Source organism: Selaginella moellendorffii, unplaced genomic scaffold (assembly GCF_000143415.4).
Source record: "Selaginella moellendorffii unplaced genomic scaffold, v1.0 SELMOscaffold_22, whole genome shotgun sequence".
Lineage (NCBI taxonomy): Eukaryota > Viridiplantae > Streptophyta > Lycopodiopsida > Selaginellales > Selaginellaceae > Selaginella > Selaginella moellendorffii.
Genome location: NW_003314283.1, coordinates 1,976,842 through 2,004,465, shown reverse-complemented (window position 1 = coordinate 2,004,465; position 27,624 = coordinate 1,976,842). Strand labels below are relative to the sequence as shown.

The 27,624-nt window shown below is 44.8% G+C and overlaps 1 protein-coding gene across 1 annotated transcript; it reads right to left on the bottom strand.

The window, feature by feature from the left end:
• Positions 1-6,740: 6,740 nt before the first annotated feature.
• LOC112347528 lies at positions 6,741-27,289 on the bottom strand. The gene is made up of 2 exons (XM_024678561.1): positions 26,642-27,289; positions 6,741-6,866 (listed from the first exon to the last, which is right to left on the bottom strand). The coding sequence occupies exons 1-2, from the start codon at positions 27,287-27,289 to the stop codon at positions 6,741-6,743; spliced, it is 774 nt and encodes a 257-aa protein (XP_024534329.1).
• Positions 27,290-27,624: the final 335 nt, after the last annotated feature.

Genomic DNA, 27,624 nt, shown 5'->3' with positions numbered 1-27,624 from the left:
TTGTCTCTTGTCCTCCCCTCGCTCACGAATGAATGAAAATTCATTCCCTTGCCTCCTCTACTTGCTCTCAATCTCGCCGTCTCGACAACGGCACACGGAAAATGTGGATTGCATAAAGTGGTGCTGCAATCTTGCTGGATTGCAAGGTGACGTAGGAACTCAGAGACATTCTAGGGTTTGAGGCTCGGTGTGGGGATATCCTCCACTGGTTTGAGGGAGCTAGAGGTCCAGCCATTGATCCAGCTTGGAGACGTATTCGCTGCTACGGACGACATGGATGGAACATGTGAGTCCGGTGGGACGTGACAGGGGCTGAAGTTGGGATGTCCATCTGGGAGGCAACGGGCCATGAGCGCTGGTCCATTTGGAGGGCAACAGGAGTGCAGGCACTCTGGGAGGCACGGAACCATTGTCGCTTTGATGGGCAACAAGCGAGAATATCAGCAGTGGTGGCAGCATGGTGGAGACTCACTCTTGCAGCGGTGCATCTTCACTACACCATCCTCAAAGAGTGGGCAAAACTGAGGCAGCTCAAGGAGTGGAGATCCAGGTGGCTCCCATGCTTCGGCAGATTGAGAGGTGGTGAGATTCGTTGGCAGTGGCGCCCCCCAGACTCTGTTCTAAGGTCAGCTCGTGGAGGAGACTTGGACATTGACATGATATGCTTGAGACGACCACGTCCACTTCTACTCCAGGACTAGGTCCAGCTGTGACATATGAGGATCACGTAGAGTAGCTCATTGAGAGGGCGGCATGCCCAGTTTTTGTATTAGTCCCATTGGGACATGGGGAATGTACATACACGTTCAGCAATCTTGCTGAATTGCAGCACATATCTGGCGGTGAACCCTAATGTTGGACGATTTTTGGGGAGGCAGTGGTGGAAGGCACCCATACCATGGCTTCCGTGATCGGAGGCGCAGCCAGAGGTAGAAGAGAGCTTAGGGGAGAGCGTGCAATCTCCCCACACTTGCTACCGTCAACGGGGGCATCCGCCGTGGAAGCATCATTCCCCTTTTTTTGCTGGTGCTGTGTACTCACTCTTGTGTCAGCAAGGGAGTCACAGCATCCACGCCCATCAATCATAGCTCCCAAGGTCATGGAGTGTGAGGTAGGGGCCTCAACATTCAGCTCCCATGAGGAAGACTGTTACAAGGTCGAGGTCTTGGAGCACACACAGCAGCAAGCCAGGACGGGAAAGGGCCCTCTATATCAATGGCCAGAACACTGCTGCAAAAGGCAGCAAGTGAACCACGAAAAGCAGCAGCCCAACAGGATGAGAACCATGAGATAGAAGTGGTGGATGTTTCTAGGTTGGGAGATGGCCAAGTCCTGGAAAAAGTCGGAAGTGTAAGCCATGCCAGAGGCGAAGTGTCCACTAAGAGTGGAGAAGAGGACGAAGCTACCTCCCCTCACCCACTTGCATGGTCACTGGCTGGAGTGCAGGAGCTTCGTGAGAGTCTCAAGCCAGTCACAAGTCAAAAAGGCTTGCGGGGAATCATCCCAAGCACTTTTGCAGCTGAGGGGGTTCATAGGGATGAATGTCTCACAGAAGTGCAAGAGCAGCGCACCAGGGTCAGGTCAGGAGTCACTAGCAGAGCAGCAGCAAGTGCAACAGCAGCAGAGCTAGGGTGTGGGACAGGAGAACTCAAGTCTACCCCACCCAGAACGACCAAAAACAGAGAGGAACAAGGCCCTAGTGTGGATGCACTTCTGTCCTACAGAATCAACATGGAGGCCTCACTAGAAGATGAGTTCACAATCCGTCACTCAAAGACACAACCAAGCCAGGAGTTCTCTAGGGAAACAAACCGTTCAGCCGTGGCCCCAAGGCTGAACAAGGAACAGCCACTCCAGACACTGAAGTTTGCCCATAGATGCTTGTCGGAGCTGACGACCAAGCCTAGAGCTTCACTTCCATCTTCACCAGCTCATTCCTCAAGTGTGAGGCCCCGATCCAGCTCACAGCCCCCAGTGGCGAGGCTCCACACTAACTCGAGACAGGTTGGAGATAGCACAGACTGTCTACACTTGTTCTTGCCAAAGCTTGCAGGCAGTGGTATAGTCTTTTAGAATAGTGAGAGGTTCACGAAACATGTGCATCATGAGTCGACACAATGAATCCAACAGGAAGTCTCGTAGCTAACTCACCTACTGAATGACGTGGAAGACATGGAGAACATTCACTGTGGGATGCACGTCAAGCAGCTCTTGGAATTCTATCATAGAACCTCCAGACTTGAAGGGCTGGGTAGCAGGCACACTCCCTGCTCAGAGGAATCGTCAAGCTCATGCCCAGCTGGCGAGAACCCCTCGTACCACCCAGAGATTCCTGGAGACGAGGCTGGGCTCATCCCTGATCTAGTACATGCAAGAGTGCAGGAGGAAGCACACCAGGTGGACCCTTCGCACTTGCAACAAGTGAGGAAATCAGACCTGGACTCTCCCACAGCACCTCATGAGAGGTAGAAGGTGTTGCTCCCCTCTCCACTTCCGAGACTCGATGAGGCAGAGATGTTGGTCTGGGACCCTCGCCACTTTGAGGAAAAGATCCAAAGTTCTCCGCTTCCAATACACAAAGAACTCTAGTCCACTCTGATGTGCATGATCAGAGAGCTGGATCTGAATCCTTTGGGAGAGGACCTCATGTTGGGACCTACACTGCGCAAAGCTCAGAAATTAATCACGAAGGCCGTGGCCACACAGCAAGCAGATCTCTTTGACGCATGGGCGCAAGATCAAGGTGGCAAGGTGGATGTTACGCCAATACCAACAGTTGATACGGGACTTGGAGAGCCAGAAACAGAGCCAGAGGCGAAGCGCTCACTAGATGAATAGTCAGATGGCTCACTTCAGTTCCAGGATCATGATGCCTTCAACAAGAGGAAGACCAAATGTGAGAAGAAGAAAGTGAAGCAAGCAACGTGGCAAAAACTTAAAACTCTGAGACTTGCCAAGGAGGGCCCATCCTAGACAAACACAGTTGAAGCCTTTCTTGAGGAGGAGCACACCCCCACTGATAAGAGAATGGAGATACAGGTGAACCAGCACCAGGAGGCCAACACACCTAAGCGAGTGGCAAAGACCCAGTCAAGAGTGGAGAAGAATCAGGCTGCAAAAAGGTGGTAGAAGCACTACACTCCTTGGACGAGAACAGTGATGTTAATAAGAAGAACGCCTCCCACAACATGAATGGGGAAACACCTGGTCCTGCTGAAGTGTACAAGGTGGCAGCAGCAGCAGAGGGTGGAAGAGACTTGGTCCACGACGACAGGAGAGGAAAGGCTGTCCCTATTAAGCTGGCCGAGACTATGCAAAGAGCAATAGCAAAGAAAGAAGAGGAACTCCATAAGAAGGCACTAATTGCTGTTTTCAGGTGGAAGTTCCCAACAAGTCACATGGCCAACGACTGGATCAATGCAATGTTGGGATAGGGAATCCTTGTGAAGAAGATGCTGCCACACGGGTAGGGCTGCTACACAGTCGTCTTTGAGACAAAGGAGGCACGGTCTCAGGCAGAGGCCATGCATGGCCTTTGATGAGAATTGGGTGGTGTCATTCCACCCATGGATCCCAAGGTTCACAGCAGAGGATCAGGCATGTCTCAAGGGTGGGAGCTTTCCAGTGAACATCGCATTGTGGGATGTTCCCATGGAAATGCGGATCACAATGATGATCTAGGAGTGGGTTGAAGGAAGTATTGGCCAGATAGCTGCCGGTCTCGAAACTGTAGAAGCAAAGGGTGTTCTTGGTCCCATCCATCTCAAAGTTTTCATGTCAACCCCAACTGAAATCCTGATAGAGATCGCAGTGCTAGGCCAGTATATTAGGATCCAAACAGAGAACTCAAAACCTCAATACAACTTTTGTCAGTGTGCTGGACACTGGGAGGAGGCCTGCTCAGTCAAGCAGAACAGGCTGGCCTCCCAAAAGCCATTTGAGTTACCTGCAGAGCAGGAGAAGATCTTGAAGGTGTGTTCTCCAGCCCAAGCTCCCCACATTCGCTTCCTGGTTGCCCCACCACTTTTGGGCTCGTCCTCACAGCCCAAACTGTTCGAGGGACCTCTTACGGACGTTGAAGGGGATGGCTTCCAGCCGGTCCTCCCTCAAATAGTAGGAATGGCAATCAGGTGGATTCCACCTAAGCCGGAATTAAGTCCCACAGAGGCAGAAGACTAGCTGATGTACCACGGGAACACAGCCTTCCCAGAGGTCATCACCATTGGTGACTACCAGACACACATGGAGAGTGCCATCACTGAGTGGACCAGCTTTGCAAAATACAGTATCTGAGGCTTCTTCTGGACAAAGCACAGGGGGAAGATGACTGCGGTGTGGACCATCTCTACAGAGTGGAGGGCAGATCCTACAACACCTCACTTTCCTGGAAGTACATGGCTCCATGACAACACTCATGATCGTCACTTGGAACTGTCGAGGACTCAGCTGGACCAGCAGTCGACTCAACAAAAGGGTGCAGCTCAAGTCCCACATCCGTGAGATCAGCTTGGAAGGAGGTCTCAACATCTTGTGTCTGCAAGAGCACAAAATGACCGAGGCCCCAAACTACACCTTTGGCATGAGGGGATGGCTCTGGTGGAACCCGGCCGTGCAAGTGGTGGCCAGATCAAGAGGTGGCATAGCAGTGGTGGTCTCAACCAAATGGTCTTCTTAGGTACAAAACCACCTTGTCCTAGTTCTGGGAAAGGCTCAGCTAGCTGAGCATGTTGCAGTCTGCCCAGGGGCAAGTAGATGAATGGCTGGTCCTAGGAGACTTAAACATGGTCAAGGACATCTGTGATAGTAGGGGAATGCAGGAAACAATTCAGCTACATGAGCGGGAGCAGTAGAGTCAGCTCGTGGATGTACTGAGGATCATGGACCTCCAACATGCTGTGGGATTCACACCTCATGCTCACCATTTTACAAGGTGGCAGACAGTGACCTCCTAGTCGAGACTGGACTGGATTTACGCCTCACCTTGCATACAGCAGGATGGGGGAAGCCTCAAAACATGGCTCGGTTTCACCTCTTTCTCAGATCATGACCCCCTCCGTTGTGTGATCAAGCTTCAAAGGGACAAAGGGACAACAGTCCAATGATCAATCGCAAGAGCAATGATGCAAGACCCGGTGGCAATCGGGCTTATACATGACACTCTTGCACAGGACAAGATGGGGCTAATCTTCTTCTTGGTGCTCCTGTCTTGCTCCTAGAAGCTCCGAGCATGCCAAAAGGACCTCAAAGGAGCGGCGACGAAGGACCTAAGACTAGCCAGGCAGAAGGTGGCAGCAGCACGTAGGATGTTGCTGAACATGCAAAATGAGCACAAGTGGCAAGCAGTATTAGATGAATGGGAAGCTGAGCTATGTGACCTGGAGTACGTAGCATGGACCATGGGTCTCTAGGCCATGGAAGATGGATGGGCCTTAAATGAATGCCTTCTCAACAAGGCTTTTTTTAACGGAATCAGGCCAGTGACTGACTTTCCTCCCATCCTAGGACTGAAACACAGCGATGGGAGGGTCATCGAGGATCAATCGGGAATGCAACGGCTTGCCCAGGAGTTCTACCAAGCATTATACACATCCCAGGGGTGGACTCTAGAAAGAGAGAAGGTAGCAGTGGAAGTGCTTGCGTCCCTTCCCTGGCGTGTCCTTCATGAGTGGTATGACTCACTGAGGATGGACTTCATACTAGTGGAGCTTTGGGAAGCACTTGAGAAGCTCAGCAATGACAAGCAGCCAGGTATTGATGGCCTCTTGCCCATCTTCTTTGAGGAGCACTAGGAGACTATAGGCCTGTTGCTACTGCAAGCATGGCAGGATGCTCAACATGATGGGGCCTTGCCTAGCGAGATCCTTGAGGGCTAGATTGCGCTTATCCCAAAGAAGGGGGACTTGTAGAAATTGAGGAATTGGAGGCCAATCACCATGCTCAACACGTCCTACAAGGTCTATGCCAAAGCAATGACACTCAAGCTCCAAGCTATTATGCCCTTGATCATCTGGGAGTAGCAAACATGGTTCGTTCCAGGGTGGCAAATCGCAGAAAATATATGGACGTACCTGCTGGCTTAGAGATGGGTAGAGACCTTTGACCAACAAATTGTAGTGTAATTATTGGACTTCGAGAAGGCCTACGATTGTGTGGACTAGAGGTTCCTAGAGGAGTATATGCATACGATCGGCATCCCAAGAGAGATGGTCGCTAGGACCTCATTACTGTATAGAGGAGCTGCAAGCAGAGTCACGATCAACGGTGAGACGGAACTGAGTTTTCAGCTGGGACGCTTGGTACGCCAAGTGTGTCCACTTGCACCCTATCTTTTTTTGATTGTGGTTGAGGCCTTGGGCATGTTTCTTGTAGAAGGCAGGCGCATCAAAGGACTTACCTTACCGGTGGCGAGACAGCAACTTCCACGAACCACAAGAGTGACTCAAGAACTCTTGGATGGAGCATTCGCAGATGACACAGCCTTGTTCCTACTCTCGACCAAGGAGAACCTGGATGCAGCCAAGAAGGCGTTGGAGACTTTCAACCTCGCGGCTGGTGCAGCAATTAACTGGAACAAATCAATGGGCATAAATTGGGGGCAGCCAGGCATTGAATCTTGGGGTCAGGACATCGGCTTCTAGTGGCTCAAACCAGGAGAGGACACTAGGTACTTAGGGATCCAGGTTGGTACCCAGTTCAGTCCAGCACTCCAGAATAACACCTTGCTCCAAAGGATACAAACGTCAATCCAGTAGTGGGCTCCTCGAAAACTCGGTTTGCCAGTGAGAGTGGTTGTAGCTAGGAGCATCATTCTGCCCAGCATTTGGTACCACCTTTCTATCTAGCCCGTTGTTAGGCACCAGCTTTGACTACATGGTCAACATCGGTCAAAGGGAGGCTCAAGGGTATATTAAGGCATGATAGGGTGGGGGACTTAACCTACCCTAGGGCTCATAGTGGAGCGGCGGCGCAGTGGAGCTTTTGAGGTAGCTTAGGGGTGGTTGGGTGGTGAGGAACCTCAAGAGGTGGCGTAGCATGTCTTTTTGCGCTAGATCATAACATTGGTATTAGAGGAGTTGGTTCCGATGGCCGACCAAGTTGAACACTGGAATCCTATTGTCGATGGTGGTGCCGATGATGGTGCCGACGAAGCTGCGGAGATTTGGACCATTCAAGATGTGGTTCATGAACTGCGAGATCTTAATCAAAATCAACAAGAGATGCAAGACGAGATGCATGGCATGATGGATACCATGCATGGGCATATTGAGGCACTCGAGGCTGGACGGGGTAGCACTACTTCAGATGCAAAGGGGTCCAAGAAGCAGAAGTTCTTTGTGAAGAATTATAGACAGGGTTGTTATCATTGTGGTGAACTTGGACACTATAAGGCTGATTGTCCACAGTTGAAGAACAAGCAGCAAGACAAGAAGAATGGCCAATCTTCTTCTCACGGTAAGTCAGATACTAAAAAGTTGCAAACTTTGCAACGTGAGGATGAGGAGAACGACCATTCCGGTCGGAGGAAGTGACTTTCGATCGTTGCTCGTCAGCTCAACTTTGTGTGGAACAAGATGGAGCTTAAGGATATGCGTGAATCAGCTTTAATGCTGGAGGGCGTGTTCCGTGGCGATCCAGTGCGGATTTTACTGGATAGTGGGAGCGATGACAACTTTGTTTCGGCAAAGTTTCTTGCGAAGCATGGCCTAGTCACACGCGGAGTTCTTCCACACACAGTGGAAGGTGCAATTACCTCTACTCAACATTTCGATGCTTATGGCGAGGGGTTGGAAGTGTTGGTTGGCAAAACCACACTTGTGGAGACCTTTTATCTCGCGGATATCCATCGTGTGGATCTCATTCTTGGGATGCCATGGTTGGTGAAGGTGGATCCCGAGATAAAGTGGAGTATTAAGCGTATCTCGCTAGAGTATAATAGCGTTAAAGATGTGTGGTTTGGCAAGGGCGTTCAACCACCAGTTGTTATGCTCTCTGCTACATCTTTGAAGCGGGCTTGTCGTAATGGAAAAGCACTTTCGAATTACTTGCTGTTTGTTCATGACTTGGGGGACCAAGGCACGTATGGGGGAGAAGCAGCAGTACGGGATGTACTAGATGAGTTTTCTGATGTTTTTCCATAGGAACTTCCTCATAGGTTGCCTCCATTACGAGGTGTGGAGCATGGGATTACATTGGAGCCGGGGACGTGGCCAATTTACCGGCATCCATTTCGGTTAAGTTATGCAGAGGAGCAAGAAGTTCAACGACAAGTCAAGGAGTTACTTGAGTTTGGATTTATTCAGCTAAGTAAGTCTCCGTTTGGTGCTCTAGTCTTGCTTGTGAAGAAAGACGGTTCAATATGGATGTGTATTGACTACCACACTTTAAACAAGAAGACAATGAAGGACAAGATGCCGATGCCATGTGTGGATGATATCCTGGACAAGCTTGGTGAAGCACGAGTGTTTACCAAGATTGATCTGAGGAGTGGATATCATCAGATTCCAATGGATGATGCATCTATCTCTAAGATGGCATTCGATACAAGCTTCGGACATTTTGAGTTTACAGTTATGCCGTTTGGTTTGATGAATGCATCAGCCACATTTACTTGGTTGATGACGGCGGTATTTGGGCTTTATCTTCATGAGTTTGTGGAGATTTTGTTGGACGATAATCTTGTTTTTAGCAAGAATATGGAGGAGCATAAGGTGCATTTGCGCAAGTTTCTTTTGTTACTTCGAGATAACAAACTTTATGCGAAGAAGAGCAAATGTGAATTTGCAAAGTCAGAGGTGGAATATCTCGGCCATATTGTGACATCTAAGGGTGTCAAGACGGATGCAAGGAAGGTGGCTGTGGTGGAAAACTAGCCTACACCGACTACAGTGGCTGAGTTGCACAGTTTTCTTGGTATGGCTAGTTACTACTGACGTTTCCAACATAAGTTTGTAGAGGTGGCTATTCCTTTAACGCAGTTCTTACGCAAGAATGTGCCATTCGAGTGGAAGAAGCCACAAGAGGAGAGTTTTGTGGTGCTGAAATGATTGTTGAGCGAGACTCCAGTGCTTTGCATTGTTAATCCATCAAAACCTTACAAGGTGACATGCGATGTGAGTGGTTATGCACTGGGAGGAGTTCTCATGCAAGAGGGACAGCCTGTTGCATATGAGAGTCGAACCTTGAATTCTGCGGAGCAACACTATTCCACATATGAGCAAGAGTTACTCTCTATTGTTCATGCTTTGTAGACGTGGCAACACTATCTTATGGTGCAGTGTTCATGGTATTGACAGATCATAAACCAGTTGTGTATCTTTTCACATAGAAAGAGTTGAACATCGGCAAGCTCATGGATGGTCAAACTCATGGAGTTTGGGGAGTTTCCTATTAAGCATCATCCGGGAAAATCAAATGTGGTGGCAGATGCTTTATCTCGTGTTCATCATGTGATGACATTACAAACACAATTTTGTCATCATTTGAGTAAGGTAGTCAGTGAGTTTGGGCAATTGGTTGAGCATGCTCAGGCTCAGGATGCTGAGGTGGCCTCTTTGCGAGACCAAATGGAAGACCCTTTCTCATTGGTGGATGGGATTCTCTACTATAATGGCCATGTATATTTGCCACGGGTGGATGCGTTAATTACTCAAGTTTTATTCCACTATCATAATCGTCCAAAGGCCGGTTATTTTGGGGGGAAGAAGACGTATGAGTTGATTAAGCGCAACTTTTATTGGAGGAATATGAAGGCTGATATCCTCAGGTATTGTAAATCTTGCGAGCTTTGTCAGCGGGTTAAGGTGCCACGGGAGAAGCCGAGGGGACTTTTGCAACCTTTACCTATTCCTCAGAGCCATTGGTTTAGTATCTTTATGGACTTCATCACTTATTTGCCACGAACACAGAGGCAAAAGGAGCAAGTATGGGTCATAGTGGATTGGTTGACGAAGTATGTGCGGTTGTTGGCTCTTCGGAAGAATGTCACTGCCTCAAACTTGGCTGCAGTTTACTTAGAGAAGGTTTTTCCTGATTTTGGTTTGCCGGAGGACATCATTAGTGATCGAGATTCAAAGTTCACCAATGGATTTTGGAAAATCTTTGCAAAAGATATGAAAGTGACTTTGAAACTTTTGAGTGGAGATCATCCTCAGACGGATGGGCAAACCAAGCGTGTGAACACCAAGCTACCCCGCTTGTCAGTCCATATTCACTCTAGTCTTGGACTTCCCAGTGGTCAGTTCATCACCCAACACTGGGTATAGCCTTCCTAGGCCAAACTGGCCTTTCCTGGGCTAAACTAGCCTTTCCTAGCCAAACTGGCTCCACTGGGCTCCAACCCCCACACTCTCCCTACTATACTTTTGGAACCCCCCGGAGCCCCCCCCCCCCCCCCCCTGAGGGACGATCGCTTTGGGCTTTCACCCAACTGCCTGTATTAGTATTCAGACTCGGACTCGGACTCGAACTCAGACTCAGACTCAGTCTTAGTCCCAGTTTCGGACTCGGACTCAGTCTCGGTCTCGGTCTCGGTCTCGGTTCCATCTTGGACTCCATCTCGGGTCCATCTCGGACTCCATCTCAGACTCCACTTTGGGTCCATCTCGGACTCCATCTCGGGTCCATCTCGGACTCCATCTCGGGTCCATCTCGGACTCCAACTCGGGTCCATCTCGGACTCCATCTCGGGTCTATCTCGGACTCCATCTTGGACTCCACTTCGGGTCCACCTTAGACTCCAACTCGAGTCCATCTCGGACTCCATCTTGGACTCCACTTCGGGTCCATCTCGGACTCCAACTCGGGTCCATCTCGGACTCCATCTCGGACTCCAACTCAGGTCCATCTCGAACTCCATCTTGGATCCATCTCAGACTCCATCTCGGACTCCATCTCGAACTCCACTTTAGGTCCATCTCGGATTCCAACTCGGGTCCATCTTAGACTCCTCCACGTGTCATGTGTTGGTCCTTTTTGGAGCCTTACTTATTGGATGCCTCGTGCTCGTTCCTCGAGCTCTTTGTTGGGAGTTCCACTCCCACTTTTGACCTTCCAAATTGGAGCTTTTAGTCCAAATGTGTTATGCTCGTTTGGCTTTTGCTTCGGCCATTACTACGTGGCACCCTTTCTGGCTCCACTTTGGGGCATAGGGATTTTGTGTCTCACAACTCCACCACCCATAGACGAAGTTTGATGTCCTCATCGAACGATAAACCCTTTTATAAAGTAACACCCACATGTATTACCATTTCCATCCTTGGCATCCAGCCAATGTTTGTCTATGGTTTGACACCGAAGGCTCACCATGCCTTGTCCATTCTCTAAGGAGCATAGTCTCTCCAATGTATAGACTCATTCGGCCACCTAGGGTGGTTTGCTCCCTTTTATTGGCTCAGTTCTCGCTAAACCCGTTAGAGACACCTTCTCTAACTCAATTCCACTACTCATTCCCGAGTAGTCTCGGATTCCATCGACATAACCTTTGCACTTTGGAACGTTTATTTTTTACTTCTTGAAGTCAATTTTCTAAGTGTCTCCGACACCTTGTATTGCACATATTGTGCAAGTCCACTTCCCTATCCTAGGAAGTTCTCTACTTAAGGGCACCATCATCCTCTTTTCTATTTTGTGCCACCCTTGGCACTACGTTTCAATTTTTATCATTTGTGCCAGAGCTGTCCACGGCTGTCCACGGCCTTATCCTTTGGCTACTTTGCTACTCCCCACTTGGAGCTTTTACTTTGCCAAATTGGAGCACTTGGGAATCTATCCTTGGAAATCCACTTCCTTTCCCGCAATCCGTTAGCATCAAACACATTAGTGTTCCTTGGCTAACTTTGCCATTTGGATTCCTCCCATTAAATTCCATGGCCCAAACTTGGCCACTAGTCTTTTGCTCTTATCCGTTGATTGTTGCATCAAGCAACACAGGATCACTACCTCCCTCCTTGAGGTATCCTTTTGGTTCCATGGAAAAGCTCCACTTTGCCAAGTCCAGAGGGTGCTCACCCCTAGTAGGTCTTTTTAGCATTTTCTGCTATGCGCCCCTTCCTTGGCCCAACTTTGTGACCCTCCCAAAGGTCTCTCCCAGAAACTACTTTGAACTCACAATACCATTGTATTGTCGTAGTTCATTTCCCTTAGGTGTCCTTCCCACTTGATCACCTTGACCAAGCCACACCATTATCAATAGTTCAAATCAACGCTTTGAACTAGGAACCTTGTTCCTTAACCTCACAAGGACCTCATCCTTGTTTAGCCATGCGATCACTTAGCAATCTAATCTTGACACCTTAACAGGTTTGCCAATAGGTACTAGGTCTTCCAGACCTTTAACTTGTTGACCACGACCCTGGGGGCATCCCCCACACTTGGTGGTGTGCCCAAGCTAGCCCTTCCGGCCAAGGGTCCATAGCAACCAAGACTGGGTGTCCCCATCTCATTCACCACGTCCTTGGTGCCACTCGCACTAAAGTGTTCAAATTAGATATGCCGAGCCACACTAAGCAATCTAACCATGTATCACGACTCCGGGGCATCCCCCACTTGGTAGTGTGCCCAAGCCAGTCTCTGCACTGAGAGTACATGACCACCGAAAAATGAGTGTCCTCATATTCCAAACCATCACCACGCCCTAGTGATTTGGGACTCGAACCCAAGCACTAGAGGGTTGGGACTCGAACCCAACCTCCGTATATGCATCTACAGACGGCATCACACTGGATGCCTGGCGTGACTCCCCACGCCGGTGCACCAATTTATAAAGCGCGCTACAAATCACAGCTTAGGAACCTAGTTCCTCTGCACTACCAAGTCCTTTCACTTGACTAGTCTGTGATCATGCATGGACTCCTCCATGCTTGGCCCTATGGCCCACCCTTTTGAAATTATCACCTTCAACTAAGGTATTTGTTCCCCCGACTTGCCAATCTCACTTGGTAAGTCCTCCGACCACCGTAACATGGTTCCTGCATAAACGTGAAAGTCCTTGACCATCAACTTTCGTTCAAAGACGATTCTAGGTAGTTTAGTACCTAGAAAGGCCAAGGGTAAATGGTTCATGGAACGCATGAAACTAGAGTGGCACAGCAGAAGCGTGATCTTGAAGCTTGCCATGGGGCAAGGCTATCAAAGTTAGGGAAGTAGTTCCCGAGTGTTCAAAGAGAGGGTTTTGGGAACCTTGAAGGAACTCTGTCCCTTAGCTTGCTAAGGCCTCCCTTTTTGCAAGCTTTCTAGTTGCCCTATAGTCTAACATGGACAATTCCATATTTTAGACTCTCCATGGCATCATGGTTTGCCAGCAACAACACCCTCGAGCCCCCACTTGATTCCCCACTCCCAACTGGCATAACCAGCCTTGGTCATGCCCTTCGATTCCTATGGTTCGGTTCTATCCCCTTACTATTTGCCTTTGGCTTCACACCTTTCTTTCTGTCATTCTCCTCCAGACTAGGAGGATAGCTTTGCACTTTCTATCATGCCTTAGCAAGTATTTTTAGGAACGAATTTACCCGATAGCCTAGGGAGTGGTTCCTCAATCCAGGTATGCTCACCTTATAATCCCACACAATGGGGTTAATGTTGCTGCTCATAGGCTTTCACTAGCCTTGCCAAAATTCCATTTTTAGCTTTGTCCAATTCGGGTAGACAGTCTTCTCCCGTCTCCGCAACCTTGGACATTTGGATAGCACCTTCTATCCATCATTCGCTAGGGACTTAGTCCCTTGGGCCTTATCTATTGCCCTCGCGACACTAAACACCACCTTTTGGTGTTCCAGAGTGTTTGGGTGTCCCAATGATGGTCTCCTTGACAATGAGCATTTCCTTTTACGACATTAACTCACTATATCGCAACATAAGCAATTTAGCCCGTGTAAGAGTATATTTAACTTCCTTATGCCATTAGCTACTTTCTACCCGTTTAACTAATTATCTTTGCACCTTTTGCTTAGTTGCCCTATAATTGTCAAGCCCTACAACTCATTGCTTGGTGCTTCCACACCTTCATTATTATCTGGGTTACCACACTCCAACCACATGCCTTCCAACATAGCCTATACCATTCCCATTTCCATTGAGATTCCCTTGGCAAGGGGTTCTCATGAACCCATCAACATAATCTCAAGGCATCACACCTTGGCCCATTTGGTGTCTCCACACCATCAGCTCCATGTGTCTGCCTTTATGACACTTTGCACTTGTGTCTAGGTCTTTGCCAAGACCAACCCAGTGGTTTCTCATGCCAACTATCCATTAGCATTACATTATAATGTTCGCACAGAACTCTGCACCAAAGTTGCTTATTCTAGGAACACTTTTCCCAACACTGTAGCATGGCACATTTTGCCATCGATGAGATACCCTCTGTTCTCATCCTTGGATTCTATAATCCCCCCCCCCCATCATTAGTAGGGCACAACACACCTCAGTCCAAATGCTTTCATCAATCCTTCAGGATTATTCCTTGACTCTATTTGAGTCCTCTAGCTTTTTGGACTTTGTCATCTGACGATCCATGAGGTCCCACCTTTGACGTGCCAACACATGGAATACAACTTCTTGTATTCAAGTCCTACTCACAAGGACCATCTTTACAAGTGTTACTCCAACACTTGATTTGTTCTCTTGGGGCAACCTTTTGCCCTTTAAGACCATTTGTCCATGTGATGAGAATACAACGTATAAAACCCTTGCCCCACAAGGGCAAGGGGGGGCATTTTGCAAAGGGCGTTGAAGCATTTCTCGTGTTTAAGCGAGCCTTGGGGGAAGCACCCCTCCTTCCCCAATTCCATTTACACACCACCAGAATCTCATCAAGTTCTGTGGCCAAATTAGTCACCTCAGAATCAAGCTTATCTTGAATTTCCTTACTCAAATCCAATCCCAACTCCACCACTGTTTGGGGATGCCTTCCAAACATGGAAAAGTAAGGACTTAGCTTGGTTCCACTGTATTGGCTATTATTGTAAGCAAATTGCACCAATGGAAGATAAAGAACTCACTATCCTGGCCTTTGACCAATGCTACAATGTAATATATCCTCCACCACCTGATTCACACATTCAGTTTGCCCATCCGTTTAAGGATGATTTCCACTCGAGAGTTTCAAAGTCACTTGCATAGCCTTTGTAAAGCTCTTCCAAAATCCACTGGTGAACTTTGAAACTCAATCACTAATAATGTCCTTCGGGAAACCAAAATCAAGAAAAAACCTTCTTCAAATAAACCGCAGCCAAGTCTGAAGCAGTGATAGTCTTCTAAAGAGCCAACAACGGCATATACTTCGTCAACCAATCCACTATGACCCATCCTTGCTCTTTTTCCCTCTGTGTTAGTAGCAAACAAGTGATGAAATCCATAGAGATACTACACTAACAGCCCTAAGGAATAGGTAAAAGTTGCAAAAATGCCCCCCACTTCTCCCATGGCACCTTAACCCGTTGACAAAGCTCGCATGATTTACAATACTTGAGAATATTAGTTTTCATATTCCTCCAATAAAAATTGAGGTCTAGTCTCCCTAGACCATGCTATGCCACCTCTTGAGGTTCCTCACCACCCAACCACCCCCGAGCTACCTCCAAAGCTCCACTATGCTGTCGTTCCACTATGAGCCCTAGGGTAGGTTAAGTCCTAATATGCCTTAATATACCTTTCAGCCTCCCTTTGACCAATGTTGACCATATGGTCAAAGCCTTATATTGGTTGCCAAGGACATTTATAGACAACAGCAACAAACTACAACCACCCGAGCAAAAGGAAAGAAGAAGGTGATCGCTTAGTCAGTCAAAGATCCCTTGATATCAATTGCAAGTGACTCTCTGTTTGCACCAAATTTAGTATCATAGTGAGTGGCTTGTAAACTCCCCTTCAAGTCACTACTCTCATCTCCTCCTAGGATCTAGCTTAGGTAGATTTTGAACTTATGAGTTGAGCTTACAACTTCTCAAACACAAGAAAAACATTGGCTCATCTTGAACCAACATTTTTTCATCTTTCCAATTTTGATTTAATCTATATTTCCAAGTTGTCACGAATCGAGTATCGAAAGTTACCTGACAAACACTCTTACCTTACTGCCACGATGGCAGGAGGTCGGTATTGCTGGACCCTTTATCAGTCCCTCTTGTTCAAGTGTTAGTAAACTGAACTTTGCATCTGTACTTGGCCGGATGAGCATAAGGACAGAATTCCTAAGTGTCTATTCAGCCAAGCATACTTGGCCCGGCTTTTTAGTTCTCTTTTGCTCTGTCTTGCACTGGCTTGACAAGAACCCTTGCGTATTGAGATTAGTCCCTCAATATCGCTACCGTGTTTGCCAAACACCCTCGCTATCATGCCCTTTGTGTTAGTCTCAATTCGGTCCCAAATGCTATTTATGGAAAGTGTCTAGATTTGCACATTTGGCATATCTACGGAATGTAGAGATTGTCTTGAACACAACGGTGTTCGTCCCATGTCCAAATTCGCAATCTAAGGACATTCCATATTTAGTAAGTTTTGAGTTTGTCGCAGAGACTAACTCCTGATACTAAGGGAGGCTTGGGGTGAAAGCCCAAAGCGTGTGTTCCTCAAGGGGGGGGGGGGGGAGGGCCGTGGGGGGTTCTAAATGTATAGTAGGGATAGTGGGTAGGTCGGGCATGGCCGACCAACCTGAGGCATAGTCTAGCTTCCGCTTGCGTGCCTGTCCTTGTTCTACGTCCGGCTTGGGTCTAAGCCCAAGTTCCATTCCATGCTAGCTGGTGGAGTACCCATGCTCTCGCATTAGGCCACCGGTATGCCGAAATAGCACCAGACTCCATTTGGCTCCGTTTTGCGTGTTAGTCTTGGCATTGGGATGTTGGTTGCTCTAGGACTATTCCAAGTCGCTCTGGGCTCCTGTTCCTTCGCTCCTTGGGTTGTATGCTCAGGAGTTGCTTCGTGGTTCGGTTCCGTCACTCCTTGGCTCCATGCTTGGGAGTTTGGCACCGTTCCTTCGTTCAGTGGCCCAAGGCCCTGAACCACAGGTTCCACACCACTGTCCTGTGGACACGTGGCATGGACACATGGCATGTGACACGTAGCATGTGTCACGTGGCATAAAGAGGGTTTAGGTTCCGCTTCGTGGTGTTATCCTATGGTAAATCACCATAGGATAAAGGGTCAAAACCACGTGCGCTACATTTGGTATCAGAGAATGAGTCTCAGCGAGTACTATACAATGAGATTGGGCAACTAATCTTGTTGCATACGCAGAGATGAAAACGATGATTCGAGTGGGTACACACTTAGGTGTAAAGGCTTTGCAATTGTTCCTTGGGTATGGTTTTTGTTACCTTCTTGTACCTTATGATGTGAGCTTGAGCTTGAGCTCACAAGAGGGATTAAGTTGTTCCAATTTGCACGAGTTTGCGCTTAGGCTCGTGAGTGCATTAGCAACTCAAGGATATGCTTTGAGTTGGCAGGATTAATGTTAGCCTATCGGTGGTTCCATGAGTTGTTCCAGTAGTTCTATGAGTTTTTCCATGTACCATGGGTGAAAGTAAACTTTCCCTGGGTTTGCTATGAGTGGTAAATAAGCTGGTCCATAGCTATTTAGCACGGCACTAGTGGATCCTTCCTAGGCATGATTACAAGTGGATCAATCAAGACTGTAGGGATGAGTCTATTGATTCAAGTAATTGTTGCTGTGCTCTCTCATAAACTTTTCTTGGATTGGACTGAAGGCAGTGTGAAAGCAAACTTGAGGTGTAATCAAAGATTAGACCGAAAAGAGAGTCATCGGGGACGAAGGATCAAACACGTAAATCATTCTCTCTTCTTGGAGAGATGATTTGCAACGAGGTATTAACTCATTGCTTGTGTTCATGGTATGTAATCAAGAGTCCCTATCTTGATGCATCTTGGAGATGATGGTCTTACAAATGATCAGTTATGGGGTGGATAGCAGTAAAGCGCTAAACCATTTTGTCTAGGCTTGTTATTGAAGACTTGGGTTGCAATGCTTAATTCTTTTCCGGGGAACTTTGCTATTGCTCCTTGAGTAGCTTGGTGTTGGACTAGTTTTGAGTTTGGTTGGAAAGAGAGTGGCATGAGTTTGTCTGTGTTGTGAACAAAAGTTAGTGGTGTTGGGTGTTGTAAGTCTCTATCGGTGGAGTGTGGCATTTATGTTGCATTTTGTCGAATTGAGTTGACACTTGATACTCACCTACACCTTTGAAGTAATGACATTGGCATTGCTTGTGTGTTGCTTGATTGATGATCAAGACATTGTGATTTCCATATCATATCCATGTGATAATGAGCAATGTGTTTACGAAGTTGCTTGGTTAAACGATGATCAACCCCAAAGTGGTTGATGGTGAGGCTAGTCTACTTGCACGAAGTAGCATTGTAGTAGTTTTGACTGAATTCTTGATAGTGGTCCATTATGCTAAGCTTAAGTTGGTATGTTGTTCTTTTGAGAGTTGGCCCATAAGGTGTTGGAAAGGGTTATAGCATTCACTTGCTATAACTTGTTAGTTTATCCGTTAATACTTGGAGTAGATTGTTGGATAGAGAAGGTGTGAAGTTAAAGCATTGACATTGCTAGCACTTGTGTTAGTGGAAGTGGCATTGTTGTTCGAGTGATGAGGAATTTTCCTTAAAGCTTGATTTTCCATGTCATTTTTCTTGTTAGTGTTTTGGCTTCACATTGGATCTTGAGAATGATTGAAAAAGAGTGTTAGTGCAATATGGATATCTGAAGATGTGGTTTTCGTGATCAAGCTTTAGATGTTCATTTTGCATTCTGCGGATATCAGTGTTGGATATCGAATATATGGGCAAAAAGATGTTCGAGGCTTAAGCATACTATAGGTCATGAGAATTTGTGTTGAGGTGAACCTATGTGAAGTTGTAAGTAGGAGGAAGTTAGTTGAGTTTTGAAAATTTGCATTCCTAGATTGAGAGTCATTCTTTCTCTAGAATGGAAAAATTTTCCACAAATTTTCTTAGACTTTTCCAATGGCTAATCTATTATCACTTTGTCTGAAAACCATTCCATTTTCGTAAGCCAGTACAAACTAGTGAAGGGGTTAGAGTTGACTTTGGTTGGCTTAGACCTTAGTAAGTAATTTGTATGATGCAACCCGAAAGGGATGCTAACTTTTGGGGCTAAGGCAATTGAGTTGGATAGAGTCTGGAGTTAGTGTAGAAAAGTGGCCGTTGCACTTTTCTAAGAAGGGTGACCCTTGTGCCTTTCTTCTGTAGTATTATGCTTGGTGGCAGGTTGTACTTTGCATTTCATTAGACTCTATGAGAGTAGTGAGCTCTCACTAATCTTGACTTAGTCTTGGTGGCCCTATGCCTTGGCTGAGGATGGTGATGTCCAACTTAGTTGTTTATTGTTGAGATGTTAGTACCCATACTATAGCTTTGTCTAAGTGGAAGTTGTGTACTGACATGAGTCCATCTCATGGTCTTCACTTAAGTTTCAACTTAGTGTTGATCATGTGTAGCTAACCTCTTCAAGGCATGCTCAAAGCTATTGGCTAAATGCATTGGTGAGTTTATCGTGGTTAAGTTGGATTCAAGTAGTTATTTAGTTCGTGCTTGTCCATGAACTTTCATCTCGCACCTGGGGATATTAGACAAGTATATAACTTGATGGCATGAGTTTAGTGTTTGGGTCTTGTGAAGGCAAATTGAAAAGTGATTGTTGGTTGCTTTGCAACTAGAGATTGCTTGTAGATTTTGTCAAGGGTTTTTGACACTTGTTTTACTCGATGATAATTTAGCGGTGATGGGCTTGCTTTATCGGATGGTGTTGCGGAGGATCGTGTCGTTAAACTTACATGGGTTTTCCATGTTAACATGTTGACTTTACCTTTGTTGATATCATTTGGTTGCATTTAGTTGTGGTGTTGGATTTCATTGAGTCTTGGATGTGGTGAATCACTCCGTGATGAAGTGTTATCTGTAACTGAGTTTTGCTGAAGGATTAGTCTCGGATACTGAGTAAAGTATCTTCAACTTTGGTTAGCATAGTTGCTGGAGAGTTTTGAGTGGTGATTCACTCTTGCTTTCTTCTAGCTTTGTTATGGTGTTGATGGCATTGAAGTGATGCCTTGTCGTTGACATTGATGATGTTGAGATTTGAGTGAGATGAGATGTCTCTCCATAAGATTGATAATGAGTTTCATTAGTCTCAATGCAATTAGTGTTGATGCTTGAGCTGTAGCTTTATATTATTAGCATTCACACATTTGCTAGTTAGCAACTATGTTGACGTTCAAATGAATTGAGTGGCAAATTTGAGTTAGTTGTGTTCTAGACGAGATTATTTAGTAGGGGTTGAGCTTTGGCTTTTCTTTGAAAAGTGATTCAGTCGTGGACTATGCTAACTCTGCAAGCAGAAGAACTAGTGATCGATATTGGAAAGTTTAAATCCTTATTGGGTTTGAGTTAAAATATATCGATCATTGATGATTCTTCTTGTGCTTGTTATGAAGTGAGTTACGTCTTGCTATAAATGGATTCATGGAGGATCATTTGGTGATCACTTGTCAAGTATAGCTTTGTTATGCTTAGCTTTTGGATTGATGCAGACATGCTCTTCATTAGCTTTGCATTATGGAGTTTAGCTTATAGATGTGTTAAGGAGGATATTGTGGGTCATACCATGATTTTCTTCTTAGCATTGAAGTTAATTCATGCGAGACTCGTGATCATTGTTATGCATGACTTGGCTATAGACTTCTTTAAGCTTTTGGTTCTTTGAGTTTTCATACTTATTATTCCATTTGTTAGAAGTTGTTGGGGAAGGAATTTAGGCTCATTAGCTTCGATGTTGAAGTTGGCTTTTGCATCTAGCAATCATTGGTGATGACTAACTATTATCTAGGATAGTTGTTTATCCTTGTCAAAAGATTTTGCTTGATTATTGTTGGTATAGAATGATTTACTGTTCTTCGGGATGGTAGATTGTTTTTTTTACGATGATTTGGCATATCTTTTTGATGGGATAATTGATGATCTTTCATGATGGTTAGTTGTTCTCTTTGATGGCTTTTGGCTTTTCGCAATACCACATGTTCTTTGTGGTTTGCTCTAGATTGGTCTTTTGGGTTTGAGACATCAGTAGGATGTTGCTGACATTTGCTTAGGCAACTTGAGTTCCTTAGTGTTGTTAGCTGGGATCTATTCGGATTGGCTAGTGTGATAGTTGGCATGAATGAGTGTTTGTTGGTCTTGCCACATTCATTCTATTCTGTTGATTATTGCTCGAGTTAGTTTTGATAGGTTGGGATGTTATTTCCTTCAGGTGATACATTCGCGAGCATTGTGCTTGTCAATCCATGAATCATCAGATACTTTGTGTTCTTTGAGTTATCTTTAGTAAATTGTTGGTTTACTGTCTGCTATTTTCAGTAGTTAAGTTTCATCATTGAGTTTATTTGATGATATACTTGCTATTGAAGTTTGTTGGATGGTGAATCCTGTGTTTACCAATTTTGATGAACTTGGTGGTTCCTATCTACTATAATACTAGTTTATCGGATGATAAATTATTTGGAATACTTTTGTGTTCTAATCTAAAATTTAATCACTGGTAATTAAGTCTCTAAGATATCATTGTCTCTGACTTTGATATTGTCCATTTATTGATCTTTGAGTTTGGGCCAGTAATAGGCAAATTGGCTTCGGCACTTCGTGTGCATGTTGAAATCTCTAGTCATGTGGTAGCTACTGTCGATTGGTCACATAACCCGCCTCTCTGTCGATGTTCCTTATTCCGTTAAAAGGGCGTGACCGTGTAAACAACTCTAACTGCCTATTTACAGTAGTCTATCTAAACCTTACCGACAGGTTTGGTTTCTTTGCTTAGGAAGGTTGGGGCTTCTGGCTTCTCTCTCTATGTTCCTGCGGGCAAGGGCATATCACACTTTTGTAAGTTGGGTGACTCCCAGAGCAGCAATGGTGGCTAACTCCATTGGTCATTTCCTTGTCGGCGATGGCCAGAAGGTGTCTGAGTTGGTAGCGCATCCGCGTTAGACAAAGAGGTTGTCTCCTAACTCATTTCAATTGGTGCATTTCTCACATAGTGTGAATATTGTGAATTTTTTCTAGAGTTGTTTCCTTGGCAGTATTCTAGACTCGAGTATGCATCGACGAGGACGTCGATCTTCCCTAGGGGGGGAGAGTGTCACGAATGTGACTTCGGGTATCGAAAGTTATCTGTCGGCTAGTCCTTACAAACACTCTTACCTTACTGCCACGATGGCAGGAGGTCGGTATTGCTGGACCCTTTATCAGTCCCTCTTGTTCAAGTGTTAGTAAACTGAACTTTGCATCTGTACTTGGCCGGATGAGCATAAGGACGGAATTCCTAAGTGTCTATTCAGCCAAGCATACTTGGCCCGGCTTTTTAGTTCTCTTTTGCTCTGTCTTGCACTGGCTTGACAAGAACCCTTGCGTATTGAGATTAGTCCCTCAATATCGCTACATGATAGTTTACCGTGTCTACCAAACACCCTCGCTATCATGCCCTTTGTGTTAGTCTCAATTCGGTCCCAAATGCTATTTATGGAAAGTGTCTAGATTTGCTCATTTGGCATATCTACAGAATGTAGAGATTGTCTTGAACACAATGGTGTTCGTCCCATGTCCAACTTCACAATCTAAGGACATTCCATATTTAGTAAGTTTCAAGTTTGTCCCAGAGACTAACTCCTGATACTAAGGGAGGCTTGGGGTGAAAGCCCAAAGCGTGTGTTCCTCAAGGGGTGGGGGGGCCTGTCGGGGGTTCTAAATGTATAGTAGGGATAGTGGGTAGGTCGAGCATGGCCGACCAACCTGAGGCATAGTCTAGCTTTCGCTTGCGTGCCTGTCCTTGTTCTGTGTCCAGCTTGGGTCTAAGCCCAAGTTCCATTCCATGCTAGCCGGTGCAGTACCCATGCTCTCTCGTTAGGCCACCGGTATGCCGAAATAGCGCCAGACTCCGTTTTGTGTGCTGGTCCTGGCATTGGGATGCTGGTTGCTCTAGGACTGTTCCAAGTCGCTCCAGGCTCTTGTTCCTTCACTCCTTGGGTTGTATGCTTGGGAGTTACTCCGTGGTTCAGTTCCATCACTCCTTGGCTCCACACTTGGGAGTCTGGCACCGTTCCTTCATTCAATGGCCCAAGGCCCTGAACCACAGGTTCCACACCACTGTCCTGTGGACACGTGGCATGGACACGTGGCATGTGACATGTGGCATGTGTCACGTGGCATAAAGAGGGTTTAGGTTCCGCTTCGTGGTGTTATCCTATGGTAAATCACCATAGGATAAAGGGTCAAAACCACGTGCACTACACAAGTAAATTCAACAAATAAAATACAAATATAAATATAGATCCAGACATTAAAAGCAATCTAAAAACACTTCTCAAGCTCCGCAACTGTAAGGCTTGCTTGTGGATGTAATGGTTGATCTTAGGATCTTGGTTTAGTTCTTGCACAAAAAGGTATTAAATGTGCTTGCAGACTAAATATATCTTTCCAATGTTCTCCATTTATGTAAAATTTGGACAGGTACAAGATGGATTTTTGTATATTCTAATAGTGTAGCTCGTATCTTTTGACAACTCAATCACAACAACAAACTCTTTAACCATAGCATTGATGTAATTTGTCTTTGTGATTGTGCACTTTAATTCGTTTGCCAACTTGATCTTTTCTTGCATACCTTTCAAAATGGAAGACTTATATTATACAGCCTTCCCATTCCTAGCTGGTCGTGTATCCTGGTCTAGTGTTGACATTGGTGGCATAATAGTATCAATAGCAACATTTGAGGAAGTCTTTAGCTTGAAACCTACTCTCTCTAGACTTTCAATCTCTTTTTTCAAAAGATTGCAGCTTCACTTAGCAGCTTCACAAAATCCAGCTTTAAAATAATTGAGCTGTGGATCCCACTTGTATGAGTAACAGTAGTTCCACAATAGTAAATCCAACTTGACTGACAGCCCTTTATCCCTAGATCTCGACAGCCCTAGAAACATGGCATTGCTAAAGAACTTGAACTTATGCGAGACAATGAACTTGACTCCTAATCATTCCGGAGCAACATGCATTGCTTTTGGCACTGACTCTTCAAATTGCCCAATTGATACAAGAAATTGGTTTACGAGCAATAACTGTTGCAAATATAACTTTAGGTATCGAAAGTTACATATCAGCTAGTCCTTTCAGATATTCTTTTCTTACTACGATGACCGTAGGAGGTTGGTATTGTTAGACCCTTTATCAGTTCAAGTGTTAGTAAACTAGACTTTGCATTTATACTTGGCCGGACGAGCATAGGGAAAAAATTCCTAAGTGTCTATTTAGTCAAGCATACTTGGCCCGGCTTATTAATTCTCTTTTTCTCTATCTTGCACTGGCTTGATAAAAACCCTTGCATATTGAGATTAATATCTTAATATTGTTGGATGATAGCTTACCATGCCTGTCAAACACCCTTGCTATCATACCCTTTTTGTTAGTCTCAACTCTACCCCTATTAAGTAAAAACGAGCTTGGAAAGTAAAAACTAGATGAATTGGTGCCGAGTGAACCCATTGATAGTACTCTCAAAAGAAAGATGAAGGGGTCAATAACTTATTCATTCAAGCATCCTCCAATACTTGCGCAACTTCTCATTTCTCAAAAGAATCTCTACATCAAGACCATAGCACCAATAAGACATTATTAATACCAAAGCTTCCACTTAGGAAATAGATGATGCTAATCAAAAAATGTCAACAACACAAATATGTGTGGCCAACCTTATCACATGTCTAGCAATAAACATTATGGTCATAACTACGTCCTTGCCCTTGTCTTTGAACACAAGCAACAATAGCATCAACTTCTATCAGAACAAGATCATCTCCCACAAAAAGTGGCATTAAAGCATATGCAACAATAAGTGAAAGAAGTGATGTTCCATAATGTTATGCTAGTCAAAGAATGTTGTCTAAGGTGACTGGAGCTAGTGCATATATGAGTCCCATAAGACATTGCTGAAGCATTGGCCACAATATTCCCAATTTATTCCGCTCCGACATAATTGGCTATATACAAAGTAGGAGGATTTAGAAGTAAAATTGCATCGTTGACGAAAATGACCCCTAATAAAGATAATGCAATTCTTATAAGGCTTGTCAATATGTCTAAATAATTGTTTGATTGTGCTCAAACCATTGTACCATTGCAATGCTATCCCTTTAAAACATGTGGGGAAATTATATAGACACTAAATATCATCCCAAAAATGATAAGTGGTAATCACTATAAAGTGATCAAACTAATGATATACATCATCCCCAAAATTCCCACAAAAGAACTCCAACTGAACTCAATGATGGGCAACAATAGTAAGAGATACACCACATGCCATGAATGCCACTATCAATTGAGTCTGATTGTTCAATTGCAATTACATAGCATTGAGAAATTGCACCAACTTTTACTCTAGAGTCAAAGAAGGAGGAAGTTACTATTTTGCCATAAAGATGAATGGAAAAAAGCAAAAAAAATAAAAAGAAAAAAAGAAATTGAAAAGCTACATAAATAAGAGAGATCTAGATAATGCAAAAGCTAAATCTAAACCAAACACTCCTTAAAGACAATTAGAATTACCCTTCACTTCCACTAATATGAGTGCATTAAATATGGAAATGGAATACAAAAATGTGTAATCTCAAAACCCTAGCTTATATACAGGAGCAAGTGGTTCAAATTGAAATCAATTTTATGGCTATCAAAATTCCACTATGTTAATATTAATATATGGCATTATCAAAAAAATTATTTTACTTATATTTTATAGAATATTTATATTAATTAATAATATAAAACTAAATAAATATTATTATACATGAAAAAGTTCAATATGCACAATAAATATTTTTCAGAAATTGTTCAATAAGGAACTTCTTTACTTTAGAAGTTTATAACTACAGCAAGCTATATAAAATTAAATATAAAATGCTAGCTTTCAAAGATGTCATCTTGATCATACATTTTAAATTTAGAAAAATGTTTTAAATTAAAAGAATGACGTTAATTATTTTTCACTTTAAGGAAAATGGGAATATATCTATGATACCCATATATATTCTATAATAATCCTCAATTTTAATAAACTTTTCTCTAATTCATTTATAATGGGGTAGGGGATATGGGCAATTCCAAATATAATGGGGATAATGGGTAGGTTGAGGTATGAACTACTTGAGATATTATTTATCTCCCCATTAGGTGTGCTATCTTTTGTTTTGAATCTTGCTTATATCTAAGCCTAAACTCTACCATGTTAGTTGGTGTATTTTGCTATAAATATGCTAAAATCATCTAGCTTTGTTTTGCATGTTGATTTTAGAGTTGGAATTCTAAATGCTCTAAAACTATTATGATATTGCTCCATGTTCATGTTCCTTCATTTTTTTGTTATATGCTTAAGAGTTTAACTTCATCCTTTTGTTCACTGTTAGCTCTAAAACTTAGATTCTGTTCTGGTGCCCTTGTTCAAGGGTTAAATTCCATTTTATAATTATTCACTATAGGGAAGTTATGGTAGCTCTTCATCCTGTTCATTCCATATACTAATATTGTATAGAGTTTTTCTCTCAATAACAGCATAGGATATTGCACTTCCTACCATCAACAAAGAGAGGTACCAACTGAAAAGCAATGTTCCCATAGCTTTGGACTGGTTGACAAGGTTTTCACTGCCACACTCGATCTTTTGGTGGTGACGAACAAACACTTGGCAACCCAGAGGCAGGAACGTTGCTGGGAACACAAGAAGTAATGAGAGCTGAAGCAGCCAAATGCCATGGAAGATGATACAAATTGACTTCCAAAACTTGATCATCATGGCATTGTGATTCTGTGGCACAAACACTTCCACGAGGCTTGAGAACATACAGGCAGTCACAATGAGCTGTAGAAGCATATGATAATGTCCTTCCACGCCGACATGATCCGTGGAATACCAATGAAAGAGGAAGAGTTCTTGGGCGAACGCTGCTGCTTCCATGAGACTTACAAAAGCACTTGGCAAGTGTAGCTTGGAACGTAAACAGAGTGCATAGATCATGAACGGAATAGCCATGGAGATGTGCTCCAGGTCAGGATAGCTTCGTGTTGGCTGAAGAATGCAGTGGAAAGTGATGACTCCTGCACTCCCAAGGAAGAGAATGTAAAACTCAGCTGGCTTTGTAATGAGGGAGAGTCGCCCAGGTTTTTCATGGCCTCGAAAACGAGATGCTGCATTCGTGAGAAGAAGCATGGGTAGGTCAGGCATGGCCGACCAACCTGAGGCATAGTTTAGCTTCCGCTTGCGTGCCTGTCCTTGTTCTACGTCCGGCTTGGGTCTAAGCCCAAGTTCCATTCCATGCTAGCTGGTGGAGTACCCATGCTCTCGCATTAGGCCACCGGTATGCCGAAATAGCACTAGACTCCATTTGGCTCCGTTTTGCGTGTTAGTCTTGGCATTGGGATGCTGGTTGCTCTAGGACTGTTCCAAGTCGCTCTAGGCTCCTGTTCCTTCGCTCCTTGGGATGTATGCTCAGGAGTTGCTCTGTGGTTCGGTTTCGTCACTCCTTGGTTCCATGGCACCGTTCCTTCGTTCAGTGGCCC

Excerpts from the sequence above, each read along its gene's own strand:
- LOC112347528 (XM_024678561.1), bottom strand. The coding sequence starts at position 27,289 with ATGCCTGACCTACCCATGCTTCTTCTCACGAATGCAGCATCTCGTTTT. Across the intron at positions 6,867-26,641 it reads GGTACCTCTCTTTGTTGATG|TCAAAGCTGGTGCCTAACAA; the intron begins GTAGGAAGTGCA and ends TTGACCATGTAG.